The sequence below is a fragment of the Hypomesus transpacificus genome, chromosome 21 (genome assembly GCF_021917145.1).
Source record: "Hypomesus transpacificus isolate Combined female chromosome 21, fHypTra1, whole genome shotgun sequence".
Lineage (NCBI taxonomy): Eukaryota > Metazoa > Chordata > Actinopteri > Osmeriformes > Osmeridae > Hypomesus > Hypomesus transpacificus.
In genome coordinates, this window is record NC_061080.1 from 2,323,600 (window position 1) to 2,341,731 (window position 18,132).

Here is an 18,132-nt window from a genome sequence, read left to right on the forward strand (position 1 = left end):
TGGTGTTTCCAACAGGCACACAGACTTGGCCATCACTATGAAACAAATCACATTTGTTTGTTGTTTTTTAGACTTTTGGTCAAGAATATGCAAATACAGACACATCAACTAACCTTTTATGTAGTTATGCCTTTGACTACATGGCCTAGATTGTATAATAAAACGGTTACTAAATTAGGTTGGATTGCAGGATATTACATTTTACATTTAAACATTGTTTCTACTTACACCTATGCATTCAATCGATCCGTAGTATCTTGCCAGCCTTTCTCTCTTGTTTTATTTATTGCCGCTGTATTGCCTTTTTTAGTTTTAAATGTTTGAACTGGTTGTAAAGTTTGAGGAGTGAAGGCTGCTCGGTCGCGGTGAATATGGTTGCACTCTCTCTGCTTTTAGTCATTGATATGATTCACGTTCTACCTCTCGGGCTTCTTAAGAATAAGGTGCACGTGCAATTAGCTTGACTACTTAAATCTGACTTGAATTAGTAGGAGTCCGTGAGCTGAAAATGTGCCTTTATGGAACCGCTTTAGCCCCGCTTGATTAATTAAACTAATTTAAGTAGGTCCATCTTTTTTGAGCGGCTTTTATGGAACAGGCCTCTGTACCATAACCTACATGTTACTTGGAGTTCAGGGAAGGGTTAACAAGTCTCCCACAATTCTCCCACACGAACAACTCAACGGCCGAGCGGTTAGGGAATCGGGCTATTTCTCAGAAGGTTGCCGGTTAGATTCCTGGCCGTGAGCTTGGGCAAGGCACTTCACCTTACTTGCCTCGAGGGGAATGTCCCTGTACTTACTGCAAGTCACTCTGGATAAGAGCGTCTGCTAAATGAGTAAATGTAAATGTACTCATTAATGACAAATCCAATCTCTGCTGACAGTAATCTTCCACATCTGTGCCTCAGAGATCGCACTCATCATGACCCGTCACTGACGCATGCACTTTCAAAATACTATTCTCTTGGCCTCATGTTCAGACAATTAACTCCAAAATGGCAGTCAGATGTAAAGAGAGGGAGCCAAATCAGACACAGAACACAAAGATGGCATTGTCAGCACATTGAGAGTATCTTTATTGCTTTCAAATGAAGAACAGTTGACAGTGTTCTACCCAGATGTTCTTAGAAGGGAGTTAACTCTTGGTGTGCTGCTTGCTGTTTCAGCCCATTAGGAGCTTGTGGAAGAAGAGGACACCACCTTGCCGTCCACAACCTCCTCTGTGACCACCAGCACCTTGCGTATGGGCTTAGAGGAGGAGGTAGTTGTGGAGGAGACGTTGCTGATGCTGTAAGAAAGAAGGAACAAATAGCATCTTAATGGATTAGTGTATGCTTCTTACGGTTTGTTTACAAGCTGACATCTTCCCTAAGACCATCTTTGGTCGACTGTGGTTTAATGAAGAAAAGAGGATCTGTGTGCTCACCTCACAAGAAGGACAGTGGGCTAGCATTCTAAGGAATGCTGGCACACAAGGATAGAGTGCTACTTAAACACACATCAAAGCGAAACTACCGTTCTGCTACTGGTGACTAAATCCGTTACCTAGGTTCCATCCATCCCTTGTTTGTTCTTTCTCCCCAGTCTGCCTCGCTTACCCTGAGACCTCTCCGTCCAGCAGCCTCCTGTACTCGGCGATCTCCATCTCCAGCCTGGTCTTGATGTCCAGCAGCATCTTGTACTCCTGGCCCTGGCGTTCCATGTCGCTGCGCATGCTCATCAGCTGCTGCTCAAGGCTGGTGACCTGCGTCTGGAGACCCTGGAGCTGCATCGAGTACCGCCCTTTTGTCTCTGCGAGCGTGCCCTCCAGGGAGGATTTCTATTGGTCAGGCGTTGGAGAAAAAGATGGATCGAGGTGAGGGATTGTGGGAAAGAGTCAGAACACAACTCGGGCATTGGTATACAGGGCTGCAAGCGCGGATGCTCGGCCGGAACTCACCATGCTGAGCTGGGACTGCAGCTCGATCTCCAGACCTTGCAGCGTGCGACGAATTTCTGAGATCTCCGACTTGGAGGACTGGAGGACTTCTGTGTTGGCGGCTACTTCCTTGTTCAGACTCTCTGACTGTGGGTAAACAGTGAGAGGGTCAACTGTTTATCCAGTCCTTGATGGTAAGCTGATTCTTTCAATCGAAAGCCCATACTTTGTCTATAGAGGGTGCTAGGGCGGAATTGAAGTTAGTACCTTGCTCTGGAACCATTTGTCCAGGTCTTGCTGGTTTTTGGCAGAGACGCTCTCGTACTGCTGGCGGATCTCAGCCATGACTCTGCTGAGGTCCTCTTGAGGCGCTGCGTCCACCTCCACGTTCACCTGGCCGGTCATCTGCGCCCTCATGGCCAGGAGTTCCTACAGTGGGGGACATACGTGAGCTCTCTTCATAGAGGATTAGTTTGTCTCGGATACAAGAACTTCATATGAGCTTGATTTATAAATGAAAGAAGATATGTACCTTGTTAGGGAAACTATTGTCGATGGTGGCCATCAAAAGCTAATCTATGGTATAGTGATTATTCCCACCCCAAAAAGCAAAAACAAACAGTTATAGGACTGTAGTGCTCCCTTCACCACTCCATCCCCACCCACCTCCTCATGGTTCTTCTTCAGATAGATGAGCTCCTCCTTCAGGCCCTCGATCTGCATCTCCAGGTCGGACCTGGCCATGGTCAGCTCATCCAACATCCTCTTGAGCCCAGCGATGTCCGCCTCGACCGACTGCCGCATGGCCAGCTCATTCTCATACCTGGTGGGGGGGGGGGAATCGTATCAGGTCATTGACCAGGAGGAACACTTTATACTAAATCACCTCTGCTTGGAGGCACCCAATGTCTGTTACTATGAGAGTAGGAGATAAGGTGGACTGTTGAACTTTATGATGGTATCTATGGCTTTGTGCTATTTGGCGTGACACCAATTCTTTGTAAGGGGTTTGGAAGCCTACTTGGTTCTGAAGTCATCAGCTGCCAGTTTAGCGTTGTCGATGGCCAGGTAAATGCCTCCGTTGTAGAGTTTGGCATCCTGGATCTGTGGGAAAGGAGGTTAGCAACATGTTTCAAGATAAGATAACTAATGGAATTGCAAAAGTCCAGGCTTTGCAGAATGCCTTTGTTGAGCGTTGGGCATCAGCTAAATGGTGACAAATTGCTTTGAAAGGGAACTCGAGGGAAAATGAGATGAATTGCATCTTATGCAGTCGCCTCAGGGATCGTCATGGATGCTGCAGTTATACTGAAGCTTTCGTGAACCTTACTCAATCAGCTTTCTTTGAAACCACAGCTAGCAGTAAAGGCATTTAATGATGTCTCTCTAGGGTGAAATGGATTTGTCACACATTCAAAAAAGGTTGCTATCTATAGTAATTCAATCCATAGTTATGTGTTTTGGCAGCTGTAGGGATCAGGTGACATACCTTGTTCTGCAGATCGGTGATGGTGACATAGAAGGCAGAGTAGTCGCGGGATTTTGGGGAGGACTTGCTCTCCAGGAACAGGCGGATCTTCAACTCCAGCTCACCGTTGGCCTTCTCCAGGATGCGCACCTTGTCCAGGTAGGTGGCCAGACGGTCGTTCAGGTTCTGCATGGTGGCCTTCTCGTTGGCTGATGTGTGATCTGTGACGCCGCCACCACCTCCACCGCCTCCTCCCATACCGTAGCCGTAGCCAAAGCTGTAACCACCACCGCCGCCACCACCGCCGCCGCCGCCGCCCCCGGAACCAAAGGAAGAACTGGAGATGCGTGTTCCGGAGCCTCCTGCGCCTCCATAAACACTGCCGGCCCTCATGGCGGAGATGCGGCCGTAACCACCGCTGCTGCCGCCTCCACCACCACCGCCGCCCATGTACATACTGGAGCCGCCTGATGAGCCTCCATACCTCATGGAGCCTCCGCTGCTGCCACCGCCGCCGGAGGAGTAACTGGTTTTGCTGGAGTAGGAGGTGGACATGGTCACTGAGAGAGAGAGGAAATCTGCCTGCCCTGGATGAGGAGATAGCTTGCCACACCGCCCAGACCTTGTTCCCTTTTATACAGAGCAGGATCGAAGGGAGGGAGGGAGGCAGGGAGGAGGAGGGTGAGGTTGATGGGTGGAATGGGGAGAGGCATTACCTCATGAGATGCTCAGGGGCTCTTACTCCACCCTTGCAGGTACATTGTTTGGCACAACAAACTTAAACTGTACCTGTTGCTGTGACAACATGCAGCTGTGATGTCCTGAACAAAAACGCAAAAGTAGAAACCAACATTTCGCCTGACACTGTGCCAACATTAAAAGCAGACCTCTCTTTGTCTCTGGACAGTTATCTATCCAGAACATCTACAAGGCTTTTTCTTAAATGTAACTCCCATATTTTGCATTTGCAAAAAAAACTGTGATGTGTTTTAGCAAATGCATCCAGTTTGTTCTCTTTTCACTCAGGAGCAAACTTGCGAAACTCAAGTGCAGTGTGCATTTTGCTAATGAAGGAACGAGTCTGCAAGGGAGAGGGAAGCTTATTTCTTCCTCAATAGTGGTACTACATCGTCTGGCATCACTGAGCACTCCGAACTCAAGCCCAGGAAAAACAGATGTGTGATTGCTTTACTGTTCTCTCCTACTAAATATCCTGGCAGGGCCTTTTGGCGTTTTAAGTGTGTACGAACAAGACCTTGCCTGTTTTCCTCTTTCCAAGCTTGAGTATATCCTTTAGGCTTGTATAAATCTCCTGTTGGTTTATTAAAGTCACGCATGTATTGGAAAATGGTACAAAGCGTTGTTGACTCATAAGAGAAAGCACGATTCAAATGATGCATGTTATCCATTTGCACCAAAAACTTTATCATGATAATGCAAATGATTAGGGCGAATCGTGGTCAAAAGTCTAATTGAATCAGCATGGCAAATTGGCAATCATTAAATACAACGCTATTATAAAGGTTTAGTAATATGTTACACTAATCCCACTGCAGCCGGTGTGTATCGGAGAAACTCACTCCTCAGGTATGTAATAGGCCTCCCGCGTCAACGAATTGCTAGCTTTTCGTTGGCGTAGTTGTTAGTGGTCGCAGTTGGGAAGTCAGAGGTGGCGTGTTTGACCCCAGTGAGGTGCGACCATCGGCCCGTATACCTCTGACGGAGCAAGACCACGTCTGTCACACCACTACCTCTGTTGGGCTCTCTGTGTTATGTTCAGTAATAGGCCTAATACCAAAATCCCAAGAAAATGTGTGTGTGAAGATATGTGCACTGGTCTAACAAATGCATGCTTGCTCTCGAATGTTTTGCAACGATTTCGATGCGAGGGATGGAAAAAAACGTAATTGAGATCCAGAGTAGAAAGACGCCCTACGGTACAAAAAGGTGACTATATTTTATCTATCCGCCCTGTAGCTTAGTCTTCATGTCAGGGACACACCCAAATTAAACCACAGAATGTTTCCCTTATGACAATACTGCAGTGCACTTATTGCAAGTTATAACATAGTTTACCGCTTACTCAGAAGGATGTGGTTAGATAATGGCGTCGGAAAACTGAATACACAAAGTTTAAGGTATTGGGAAACGTGCTTCTGCACACTAGTTTAGCACACTAATTTTGCAAAAAACGAAAAACAAATGAAAACATTTCTAATTGACTAGAATAATGTACTTGAAATAAGTAATGTAGAGTATCAATAGGTTTACATTTAGTCATTACGCTCTAATCCAGAACGGTCAGTGCCGCTGCTAGCCATTTTGGTGCCCTATAAACATAATTCCATTGTGTTTTTGAAGCTTCACGTAAAATAAACATAGCCGTTTTTCAATTGGTAAAACCTTGTCTAGTGAAGGTGATGTCTTTGTGTCTCTTAATTGTTCAACCCACCCTTACTTTACTTTACTTAAGCCTGGTTTTCCAAATTATAAACATTTAAAACTGAAAGCATGCAGCCAAGGAGCTCTCCACGTTCATTACTCATTTAAAATCTATTTGATAAATCAAATTTAAAACTCAATGATAGTAAGCTGTAAACAGTGTTAAATATGGCAACCGTTATATACGTCAAAACTTACTGTGTATTTGTCTTTAGAATGCACTTAAAAATGATTTGAGGTTGGAATACTGCAATGCAATTTATTGCATTACATTAATCGTCAGCCACCCAGTCCACCTCAGCCACAGTCTGTTTGACCTGCTACCCTCAGGCAAATGGTACAGGAGTATCCTGATTACAACAGGTGTTGGGACAGATTCCTTTCTAAAGGGATTGCTGATATTTACTGTGGACAAGACATCTGTGGTCAAGACTGCTCAAATAAAAATTTATTTGTATAGCCCTTTTTACAAGCAATGTTACAGAGGGCTTCACATGATACAACCATAGAACTGCCCCTGAACCAACCCAAACCCTCAAGGAAGACCACGAAAAACTCCTAGGAAAAACTCACTAGAAAATAAAAAATGGAAGAAACCTTGGGAGGAGCAATTCAGTGAGGGATCCCCTCCTCCAGAGACGGTTGATGGAAGAGAGGTGAAGAACACAGGCTTAACATAGTCATACAGCAGGGAAGTGTCAATGGGTGTTGAAACACAAAAATCCAGTGTTCAACTTGGATCAGTTGGTAAATGTCAGTTGAAGCAGAAGTAGCCACAGGGCTGGGGACTGTGATCAGCGCAGCATCACAGGCCGGGGGGTGAGGAAAGGGACCGGGAACTTGCTGTTGTCCGTCATGGAGATTTTGGTGACTAGATCCAGCTTTGGAAGACTGTCACAGATTGATGTCCACTGGCGACCAGGCAGATGCTGACACCTCAAACCCCCCCACACCACATGGGATGTGTGGAGGGGGGACAGAGAGAGGAGAGTAGGAATTTAGAATGCCAGGAGCAACTAACAGTTACAATAATATTTAAAATGAGGTCCCCACCGTTCAAGTCTGTCTAGTGCAGCAATTTAACAGAGCAAAAAGGGTATTTGATGCAGCCCTAGACACTAAGATAGCGCCAGCCCCCCTCGGTTGGAACATGAAATCTGTTCCAGGGAAAATAAAAGTTAGGTAGTCAGTTATCAGTAGTCAACAGCTGCAAAGTTAGGTAGTCAGTTATCAGTAGTCAACAGCTATATGTATGAGACCTGCCTGAACATATCACAGTAAAGTACACTTATGATTCAACCAACGCCTGGTCATTTCAAACACTAAACGAGAACATCGCAGGTGGAGCCCGTCACCTTTCAACAAGCCCAGGTTTGGCCCAGAAACAAGACCAACTAGAGATGGTACAATTTCTGGGGAAATTGTAGGGTGTGCTTGCTTACTTGTGTTGGTTGCAGGGGTCCGTATTTAAATTACATTTCTGTATATTTTATATTAAAATGCATAGCCTACTTATTATTTATAAAGATTACATAGATTTAAAAGCATAATTTTTTCTGCTCATTTACAACTCAAAATACTAAGAGTGAAGAGTAGAATGAAATAGTTGTCTTCTCATTTCCCCTGCAAGAGGGAATGGTGATCAGCAACCCCATAGTTGAATCAAAACGAATACATTTGGCAGATCGGTGTAAAAATTTACCTAATCGCTATGACTTAAACGTCATTGTTAGTTTTTCCATTCTCGTGATATTTTCAGGCATTTAGCCTACTCATATTGCATTAATTCATTAATAAAGAAACCCCTTTGAAATGTATTTTAACAACAACGTTACCAATAGTACTGTAGCTAGCTATCTCAGATGGAATCGCAATTCAAATAGTATCATCTGCTAACTGAAAATATGCCCCAAAAAACGTAAATAAGCTTGACATTTATTAAGGGGAAAATCACTCATTCATAAGAATGTCAGTGGTAGCGATCATTGTCAGTAACAAGGCAAAATGCGATATAGCCCTGCTGTGTGGAGAAGCTGCCCCGGTAGATTGTAGGCTACAACTACTACTAGACCAGGGGTGTCAAACATACGGCCCGCGGGCCGGAACCGGCCCCCAAGGAGGTTCGATCAGGCCCGCAGGATAATTTGAAAGTGGAAAAATGCATAAAAGACATGGAATTAATATTTTTAATTCGCTGTAATTCATGGATTATCCGCTAAGGGGCGCACTCTTTCCATCAGAGTAGAAGACAAGCCGCATCACTGAGACAGACTGAAAACAGCAGACGGTATCAATTAATACCTTGGTCTCTACTAGGGATGGGCGAACGATGCCTTGTGAAGCTTTGGTGGTTTCTTCCGGATTGTGCCGGCCCAAAGAGCCGAACTATCGGCGCTTTGAAAATGAACAGCGTCATCTAGCAGCCGTTTAAACTGGCTGAATGAGGCGTAGTGGTTGTCTCCGACGGTAGACTACCCTACGTTATTCAATATTTAATTAAGGCTACATGTGTTCATTTTGATCTGATATTAGTGCTCACACATTAAAATGTTGTGATACATCCGTAGGCCTTTAGAATTATGTCATTTTCTCACAGTAAAAGTTAAAGGATATCGTACGAGATTCACTGGACTGGGGCGCGAACTTGGGATCCCAGATTCGCATTAACAATATGTGGCCGTACAATGCTTTAACCAACTACACCACCGAAGAGATCATTACGTGTTAAAGCGGTTGGACGGAGTTTATACGATATGGTCTTTATATCAATTAAACTAGATAACACAGAAGAAAGACATGATATTTTGGTTATTTATAGCAGAGTATGGTATAATTTTAATGGTCCGGCCCACTTGACATCTCCCTAGGCCGTATGTGGCCCACGATGCGAAATGAGTTTGACACCCCTGTACTAGACTGTCTTGGTAGCGATTGCGTTGGTTGAATTCGATTTAACGTTACTTCCATTGTACGGTCTAGGCTGAAATGAATTATTTTCATGAACAGATTGACAAAGTTTAGGCTGTGGCAATGGAGTTCAGGTTAGTAGTCACTAGTCAGATAGTTTCACCAAAAACATGTGCCGCCGTTTGACTTCCTACAGTATTGTAAACAGCTGTGGAGATGTTTTTGTTAGCTACAGTAGCCTACTAGGCTACCTAGCCGCTAGCGCTGTTCTGTTAGTAGTCTTTTCCGCTAACGCTGTTTTGTAAGTAGCCTACTAGGCTACTGTACAGTGTTGCAGTGAGCGACACTAGTTTGAAACCACAGGTAATGATAATTTCACCCAAAAATCGTTAACTTGTAATCTAATGTCATAATAAATCCAACAACGAAAATGTAGGGGAGAAGAATGTTTATTTTAACGATTGAAAACAGATGCATCATAGACCGCTGTAGTATGTGTTGCCCGGACAACAGAGGCTAATGTCATGATGCTAATGCTTCTGTGAAATACTAGAATAATGTTTTCGAAAGTAGATGTAACTACTTCCTTATATCAGCTTATATTGTTTTTCATATCACAAAGTAAAATTAGTAAATAGTTATCACCCTGGCCTATTTGCTTGTGGCGTTTCTGCAGCTCCCTTGCAGTAAAGCAGTTAGCCTAGCTATCTCCCAGAAGTTAACGAGCTGCTAAACTAATGTTCTGCTAGAGGTAGTCACGCGATATTTCGTGACGTTAGAGACGTCAGTAGCGTCAGTGACTGGCTAGCAAGTTAGCCACCGTTAGCTTCACTTTTGCCACAAAAATTATTTAAAACCTAAACCGTGCAACTGAACATAAATCCTAATAGAACCAACGCAATCGCGACCAAAACGAACCTTTTGACATCGACGTTGTCTATGTAGTCCAAATATTGACTGAGCCTTAGGGGCGCGAAAATAAACAATAATAATAATAATAATATATATGTGAGATAACAATGTTTTGTGCTCGCCGAAAGGCAAGCACACCCCAATTATCTACAAATCCTAAACACTGTTCTGTGTAGAAGCGAGCCAACCAGCGGTTAAGAGAGACAAGTCTGCTGTAGATCTCATCAGTCCCCCTAACAGGACTGGTCAGTCCCCGAACTAGCTTCCACTCAGCTTTACATAATTTTTATTCAAATTGCGTTCCCATAAAATGATTGATTTACTTTTTTTTTTTTATTGTATCAAATTTTAAATACACCATATTGTAGTCACACAATCTATTCAATAATTTGTAGTTCAATAAAGAAGGTCATGCCATTAACGTACACATAACTATAAACTTGTCAATACACTGATGAATGATGAATGGCGGCTAAATAAATAATACAGGAAGCATAAAGCTCGTATGTTTGAAACTTCTTTCATGGTTTTGTCAACATTGCATCTGTGCTGCAGGATAACCCGCTCCTCCGTGCCTTTGTGCTGTAAACAGCACCGAAACTTGATGGCCAGCCCAGGAAGGGGAAGGGGGGGGCAGGAAAGGGGGAGGTTGGAAGTTAAGTGGTGGTGTAGGAAAGGTGTGGAGGCTAAATAAACTGAGATAAAGGACGTGATAGGCGTGTTTTTCTCGTCTTTTTCTCTCCCTCGAAACGCCGTCCCCAACAGCACCAAACAAAGTAAACATGTTTCTTTCTAAAAATCAATGATTATCTAAAGATTTTGCAAAGCTGAATAATATTTGTTATATCGTTTCAGTCATGTTTAAGGATATTTTTTGTAATAATTATAAGCTGGTTAATGCTATTCTAAGATGTCCTTCTTGTCTGTTCTTGGCTTCTTAGTGGTCACCAAGGTCATCACAGTGGAGGAAACTGATCGCTGGAAAGGCGGTCCAGTCTTCCAAGACAGTAGACGTGGATGTGGATGAGATTGAGTCCTAACTTACCAACTCCAAAAGAAATACAAATAAACGAATGAAAACTGACTTCTGTTTCATTTGTTATTTACAAAAACAGGGAGGGCAAAAACCCATGTCCATTTTGAATGAGAAACGATCACGTCTGGAGAAATGACATGCTTCTCATCTTTTAGGGTAACAACAATGAATCCATCTCTAACTGTACCCAGTCTTTTGTTAACAAAAACATTACATTTTATTTTACCAGGTATGGTTTCTACACAACCAAGTGGTTTAGTGATACCATGTATGACAGTCTAGCTACAGTGTGTACTGTAAATATAATAGCTGTGCTGAAAGTCTTGGGCATTGGTAGGTATAGTGGCTACCAGTAAAGTAGTTAAATAATAATCAAGACTTGCTTGATACAATAGTCAGCTCCATTCCGAGTTTATTCTTGCACTGAGTGAAGGATCACAGCAATGGGGGGATGCCAATTCTCTGCTAAGTGGCAGCCTTGCACAACTTATAGATTAAGACAGACAACTGATTTGTGATATCACAAGGAGTTTGAATTTGGTTACAAATACATTGATTCACTACCAACTGATTCCCATCAATCTCCATAAAGACTGCATTCCTTTGACTTGTGAAATGAGGTAAGGTCAGAGGTCGCATAACCTCAAATCCCGAAGGTAAACAGATCAGATAAGACCCTTTCCTTATCCTACATGTTACTTGGAATTCAGGGAAGGGCTAACAATTCTCCTACCCCAACAACTTAACCACTTATCAAATTAGGTCTTCCTTTCTTGTACTCATTAATGACAAATCCAATCTCTGCTGGCAGTAATCTTCCACATCTGTGCCTCATAGATCGCAGTCATCATGACCCGTCACTGACGCATGCACTTTCAAAATACTATTCTCTTGGCCTCATGTTCAAACGACAAACTCCAAATTGGCAGTCAGATGTATAGGGAGGGAGCCAAATCAGACACAGAACACAAAGATGGCATTGTCAGCACATTGAGAGTATCTTTATTGCTTTCAAATGAAGAACAGTTGACAGTGTTCTACCCAGATGTTCTTAGAAGGGAGTTAACTCTTGGTGTGCTGCTTGCTGTTTCAGCCCATTAGGAGCTTGTGGAAGAAGAGGACACCACCTTGCCGTCCACAACCTCTTCTGTGACCACCACCACCTTGCGTGTGCTCTTAGAGGAGGAGGTAGTTGAGGAGGAGACGTTGCTGATGCTGTAAGAAAGAAGGAACAAATAGCATCTTAATGGATTAGTGTATGCTTCTTACGGTTTGTTTACAAGCTGACATCTTCCCTAAGACCATCTTTGGTCGACTGTGGTTTAATGAAGAAAAGAGGATCTGTGTGCTCACCTCACAAGAAGGACAGTGGGCTAGCATTCTAAGGAATGCTGGCACACAAGGATAGAGTGCTACTTAAACACACATCAAAGCGAAACTACCGTTCTGCTACTGGTGACTGAATCCGTTACCTAGGTTCCATCCATCCCTTGTTTGTTCTTTCTCCCCAGTCTGCCTCGCTTACCCTGAGACCTCTCCGTCCAGCAGCCTCCTGTACTCGGCGATCTCCATCTCCAGCCTGGTCTTGATGTCCAGCAGCATCTTGTACTCCTGGCCCTGGCGTTCCATGTCGCTGCGCATGCTCATCAGCTGCTGCTCAAGGCTGGTGACCTGCCTCTGAAGACCCTGGAGCTGCATCGAGTACCGCCCTTCTGTGTCTGCGAGCGTGCCCTCCAGGGAGGATTTCTATTGGTCAGGCATTGGAGAAAAAGATGGATTGAGGTGAGGGATTGTTGGAAAGCGAGTCAGAACACAACTCGGGCATTGGTATACAGGGCTGCAAGCGCTGATGCTCGGCCGGGACTCACCATGCTGAGCTGGGACTGCAGCTCGATCTCCAGACCTTGCAGCGTGCGACGAATTTCTGAGATCTCCGACTTGGAGGACTGGAGGACTTCTGTGTTGGCGGCTACTTCCTTGTTCAGACTCTCTGACTGTGGGTAAACAGTGAGAGGGTCAGCTGTTTATCCAGTCCTTGATGGTAAGCTGAGTCTTTCAATCGAAAGCCCATATTGAGTTTATAGAGGGTTCTAGGGTAGTACCTTGCTCTGGAACCAGCTGTCCAGCTCTCGCTGGTTCTTGGCGGAGACACCCTCGTACTGCTCGCGGATCTCAGCCATGACTCTGCTGAGGTCCTCTTGAGGCGCTGCTTCCACCTCCACGTTCACCTGGCCGGTCATCTGCGCCCTCATGGCCAGGAGTTCCTAGAGCGGGGGACATACGTGAGCTGTTTGTCTCAGATACAAGAACTTCATATGAGCTCGATTTATAAATGACAATTGACAATATAAAAAAGAAAAAGTTATAGGACTAATAAGTAGGGTTCAGCCTTTTGGCATGTTTCCTTCTCCACCACTCCATCCCCACACACCTCCTCATGGTTCTTCTTCAGATAGATGAGCTCCTCCCTCAGGCCCTCGATCTGCATCTCCAGGTCGGACCTGGCCATGGTCAGCTCATCCAACAGCCTCTTGAGCCCAGCGATGTCCGCCTCGACCGACTGCCGCATGGCCAGCTCATTCTCATACCTGGTGGGGGGGGGGGGGGGGAATCGTATCAGGTCATTGACCAGGAGGAACACTTTATACTAAATCACCTCTGCTTTGAGGCACCCAATGTCTGTTACTATGAGAGTAGGAGATAAGGTGGACTGTTGAACTTTATGATGGTATCTTTGGCTTTGTGCTATTTGGCGTGACACCAATTCTTTGGGAGGGGTTTGGAAGCCTACTTGGTTCTGAAGTCATCGGCTGCCAGTTTAGCGTTGTCGATGGCCAGGTAGATGCCTCCGTTGTAGCGGGTGGCTTCCTGGATCTGTGGGAATGGAGGTTAGCAACATGTTTCAAGATAACGAATGGAATTGCACAAGTCCAGGCTTTGCAAAAATGCCATTGGGATTGTTGAGCCTTGGGCGTCAGCTAAAAGGTGGCAAATTGCTTTGAAAAGCCATAACTCCAGGGAACAGGCAAATTGCTTCTTACAAAATCGCCTCAGGGATCGTCATGGACGCTGGCAGTTACACTGAGGCTTTCATGAACCTTACACAATCAGCTTTCTTTGCAACCCCAGCTAGAAGTAAAGGCATTTTACTTCCTCTCTAGGGTAAAATGGATTTGTCTTGCATTCAAAAAGTATTGCTATCTATAGTAATTCAATCCATAGTTGTGTGGTTATTTGTTTTGGCAGCTGTAGGGATCAGGTGACATACCTTGTTCTGCAGATCAGATATGGTGACATAGAAGGCAGAGTAGTCGCGGGACGCTGGGGACGTCTTGCTCTCCAGGAACTGGCGGATCTTCAACTCCAGCTCACCGTTGGCCTTCTCCAGGATGCGCACCTTGTCCAGGTAGGTGGCCAGACGGTCGTTCAGGTTCTGCATGGTGGCCTTCTCATTGGCTGATGTGTGATTTGTGACGCCGCCGCCACCTCCACCGCCTCCTCCCATACCGAAGCCGAAGCCATAACCAGCACCACCACCGCCGCCGCCACCGGAACTGATGGAAGAACTGGAGATGCGTGTTCCGGAGCCTCCGGCGCCTCCATAAACACTGCCGGCCCTCATGGCGGAGATGCGGCCGTAACCGCCGCTGCTGCCGCCTCCACCACCGCCGCCCATGTACATACTGGAGCCGCCTGATGAGCCTCCATACCTCATGGAGCCTCCGCTGCTTCCGCCGCCGCCGGAGGAGTAACTGGTTTTGCTGGAGTAGGAGGTGGACATGGTCACTGAGAGAGAGAGAGGAAGTCTGCCTGCCCTGGATGAGGAGAGACTGCCACACCACCCAGACGTTGCTCCCTTTTATACACAACAGGATCGAAGGGAGGGAGGGATGCAGGCAGGCAGGGAGGAGGGGGGAGAGGCGTTTCCTCATGAAAGGCAGGGGCTCTTACTCCACCCTGTTTGTACCCTTGCAGGCAGATGCAGATAGAGAAAGGAGTGAGGATGGATGTGGGGCACGATCACATGGAAGCAAACGTGTGCATTCAGCACACGCACAGTACATCGGCTTAAGGCCTGCATACAGACGCATCTGGGAAGTTTGACCGATATGAATAAAAGTACAGATATGCAAATCCATATCACACAGGTGAGTGAAAGTGGCTCTCATACATGTTATTACATCATAAGCACACTGAGGTATCTGGGGGACAGCAGACACACCCACTGGTGTTAGCCTCAGGGTAGTCTGTCAATCAATCATCCCAGAAACTTTGACAATGACATGCGAAGTTATTTGAATTGCACTGTTGCCATATCCAGCTACATTGTTTGGCACAACGAAACTAAGTCTGTACTTGTTGCTGTGACAACATACAGTTGTGGTGTCCTGAATGGAAACGCAAAAGTACAAACGAAAGATTCGCCTGAAGCTGTGCCAATATTAAGAACAGACCTCTCTTTGTCTCTGGAAGGTTGTCTAACCAGAACATCTACAAATCTCTTAAATGTAACACCCCTATTTTGCATTTGCAAATAAAAACTGATGTATTTTTGCGAATGCATCCAGTTCGTTCTCTTTTCACTAATGAGCAAGCTTGCATGACTCAAAAGTGCAGCGTGCATTTTGCAAATGGAGGAACGAGTCTGCAAGGCAGAGTAAGCTTATTTCTTCCTCAATAGTAGTACTACATCGTCTGGCATCACTCAGCACTTCGAACTCAAGCCCAGGAAAAACTTACCACAGATGTGTGATTGCTTTACTGTTCTCTCCCACTAAATATCCTGGCAGGGCATTTTGGCGTTTTCAGTGTGCACGAACAAGCTCTTGCTTGTTTTCCTCTTTCCAAGCTTGAGTATTTCCTTTAGGCTTTTACAAAGCTCCTGTTAAAATGTTTAAAAAAACTTTGTTGACTCATTAGAATGCACGACTCAAATGACTTGCATTTTAAACCATTTGCATTAAAAGCTTTATTGTGATAACGCAAATGATTTGATCACGTGAATCGTGGTCAAATGTCTATTTGAATTAGTAATCATTAAATACAACGCTATCATAGGGATAAGTTACACAAATCCCACTATCTCTAACAAATGCATGCCCTCGAATATTGTGCAACAATTTCTCTGATTAACAGAGTAAGACGCCCTACGGTACAAAAAGGTGAACATTTGTTATATTCATCTCTGCCCTGCAGCTTCGTCTTCGTGTCAGGTACAACCAAGTTAAACCACGGAATATTTCCCTAATGACAATCAGTGCACATACTGTTTTGTAATATAGTCAACCAAACCGTTTGTAATAAAAATGAAATCAATATAAATAACATTTCATTTAAAGACAACCGCCCACAGCACAAACAATCTTCAGTCAATATAGTTATCATTCAAAGTCTATGAATAGATAGCAATCTATGAATCATAGATAAGAAACAGTTAAAAATATTTTTTACATGGTTTCTTAGAATGTGTTGTTTGTTCGTCAGACTGTGTTCACCAATATATTTGAATTAGATTATTTATGCAAGCAGATCCTGCAATTGTTCATTTCCATTTATGTAAACTACTGTGAAAAAAACACACCACCCTTGATCTGCATGAAGCAGGTTTTTTTCTCTCCATGTTATCTCAATGGAACATGTTCCTGGACCTACCATACCTGCTGTCCATCACAAAAGTCAACCGATACTCTCCAGACACTGTCCAATGGCATTCCACATTGATAGCTGGTTAGACAAGGCTGACACTTGCATAGAGCAGACCTACATTGCACTGCAGAGTTCTTATTTACAAAGTGTACTGTACAATACCCAAGAGAACAATCACACAAGCAAACATATTTCAAATGACAAATGCCACTCATTAATTACAATTGGAATTTTTAAAGATTCACATTCATTGGGTAAAGTTATTGTCCGTTTTTTATGTTATGTTTTTTAGTTTTTTGTTAATACACATCAAATAACATGAGCACTTGTGTCCATCATGTAAATGTGCCAGACTGAGCCAGCTGATGGCATATCAAACATTTAAAGGAAACATACAGGACACATACACAGATATGAACAATAGCACATAACCACAAACATGCAGTAGCACAAGGACATAACAATACACTAAAACCTGCAAGGTGTGCCAAGGCTGTGCAGTTTCACAATCAATCTTTTAAAGCCATTCAAAGGGATATCTTAACTTGAAAGCATGTTCAAGTTTGTGTGGGGTTTGCAATGGATCTTTTTAGATCTACTGAAAGTCAGTGCACTCCACTTCTCTCAGACCCGATAAAGATAAAATACATAAATCTTTCGAACACATCATTAGTCAAATCTGTCATTGCCATAGTCAGTCCCTTTTAATTCAACAACTTTCATCTGTTGTACAAATAAAGCTAACTTCTCTGTGCCACCCTGTACTCTCTACACCCTGTCAATGGAAAAAGGCCTACACCCAAGCTGTCACACAGGAATCAGAGCTCCTTTGTGCAGGTAAACCCTATTTTTCTACATTTGTTCATCCCCATTCTTTGTGTTTTCTCTTTTACACACACACACAAACACAGTCTTCATGAGCCGTGCCCCTCGGGCATGTGAAGCATCGAAGCTGCGATGAGTCACCGGCAGCTTCTGCTCTCAGAGCCAGTGCCCCCCCCCCCCCCCCCCCCTTCCTACTTGGAGATCTGTGCCAGGGCCAGACCGGTTCCTGCTGCTTCAGGTGCCAGCCACACCCTGCTCCACAGAACCACACAAAACAGAACATCCCAGCAGACCAAGGCCCCACGACCAGAAACTCAGTGAAAGACGATGCATTTTATGTTGAAGTTGTTTTCCAAATGTATTGCTTTCAAAGGAAATCGTTTTTAAAATGTTTTCAAAAGTTGAACATGTCTGCTTGCAGGCAACGTGGCAAGAGAAAGACAACAACATTTTACATTCAAATACTTTTTCGTTTTTGCAGTACTCACTCTCGCAATTAGTGATTGTAAGCTGTAAACAGTGTTCAATACTGCAACATAAGGATTAATACGTACTTTGTATTTGTCTTTAGAATGCACTTTAGAATGATTTGAAGTTGGAATACTGCAAAGCTATTTATTGCATTACAATAATAATCAGTGACCCGGTCCACCTCAGCCACAGGCTGTTTGACCTGCTACCCTCAGGTAAATGGTTCAGGAGTATCCTGATCACCTGGTTTGGGACAAATTCCTCCCTAAAGGGATTGTTGAACTGCTGATCTTTCTTGTGGACGTCTGTGGTCAAGACTGCTCAGTCTGCGAACTAGCTTCCACTCAGCCACTTTATATCATTTTTATTCAAATGACATTCAAAATGATTGAATTACGTTTTTTTTGTTTATCGTTTTAAATACACCATATTCTGGTCGCACAATCTCTTCATAATTGTATTTCATAAGTCGTAGTTCAATAAAGAAGGTCATGCTATTAACGTA

The 18,132-nt window shown here is 44.2% G+C and overlaps 2 protein-coding genes and 1 long non-coding RNA gene across 3 annotated transcripts; 1 reads left to right on the forward strand and 2 right to left on the reverse strand.

Moving 5' to 3' along the window:
- Positions 1-1,049: 1,049 nt before the first annotated feature.
- LOC124483333 (keratin, type I cytoskeletal 13-like) lies at positions 1,050-3,991 on the reverse strand. Its single transcript, XM_047043737.1, has 7 exons — positions 3,410-3,991; positions 2,942-3,024; positions 2,587-2,743; positions 2,188-2,349; positions 1,942-2,067; positions 1,601-1,821; positions 1,050-1,290 (listed from the first exon to the last, which is right to left on the reverse strand). The coding sequence occupies exons 1-7, from the start codon at positions 3,941-3,943 to the stop codon at positions 1,173-1,175; spliced, it is 1,401 nt and encodes a 466-aa protein (XP_046899693.1). The 5' UTR covers positions 3,944-3,991; the 3' UTR covers positions 1,050-1,172.
- A 6,301-nt stretch (positions 3,992-10,292) lies between these two features.
- LOC124483667 lies at positions 10,293-11,848 on the forward strand. The gene is made up of 2 exons (XR_006957886.1): positions 10,293-10,425; positions 10,591-11,848. It is a non-coding gene; the product is annotated as an uncharacterized LOC124483667 (long non-coding RNA).
- Positions 11,660-14,539, reverse strand: LOC124483663 (keratin, type I cytoskeletal 13-like). The gene is made up of 7 exons (XM_047044197.1): positions 13,954-14,539; positions 13,477-13,559; positions 13,117-13,273; positions 12,788-12,949; positions 12,554-12,679; positions 12,211-12,431; positions 11,660-11,900 (listed from the first exon to the last, which is right to left on the reverse strand). The coding sequence occupies exons 1-7, from the start codon at positions 14,464-14,466 to the stop codon at positions 11,783-11,785; spliced, it is 1,380 nt and encodes a 459-aa protein (XP_046900153.1). The 5' UTR covers positions 14,467-14,539; the 3' UTR covers positions 11,660-11,782.
- Between the last annotated feature and the right edge of the window lie 3,593 nt (positions 14,540-18,132).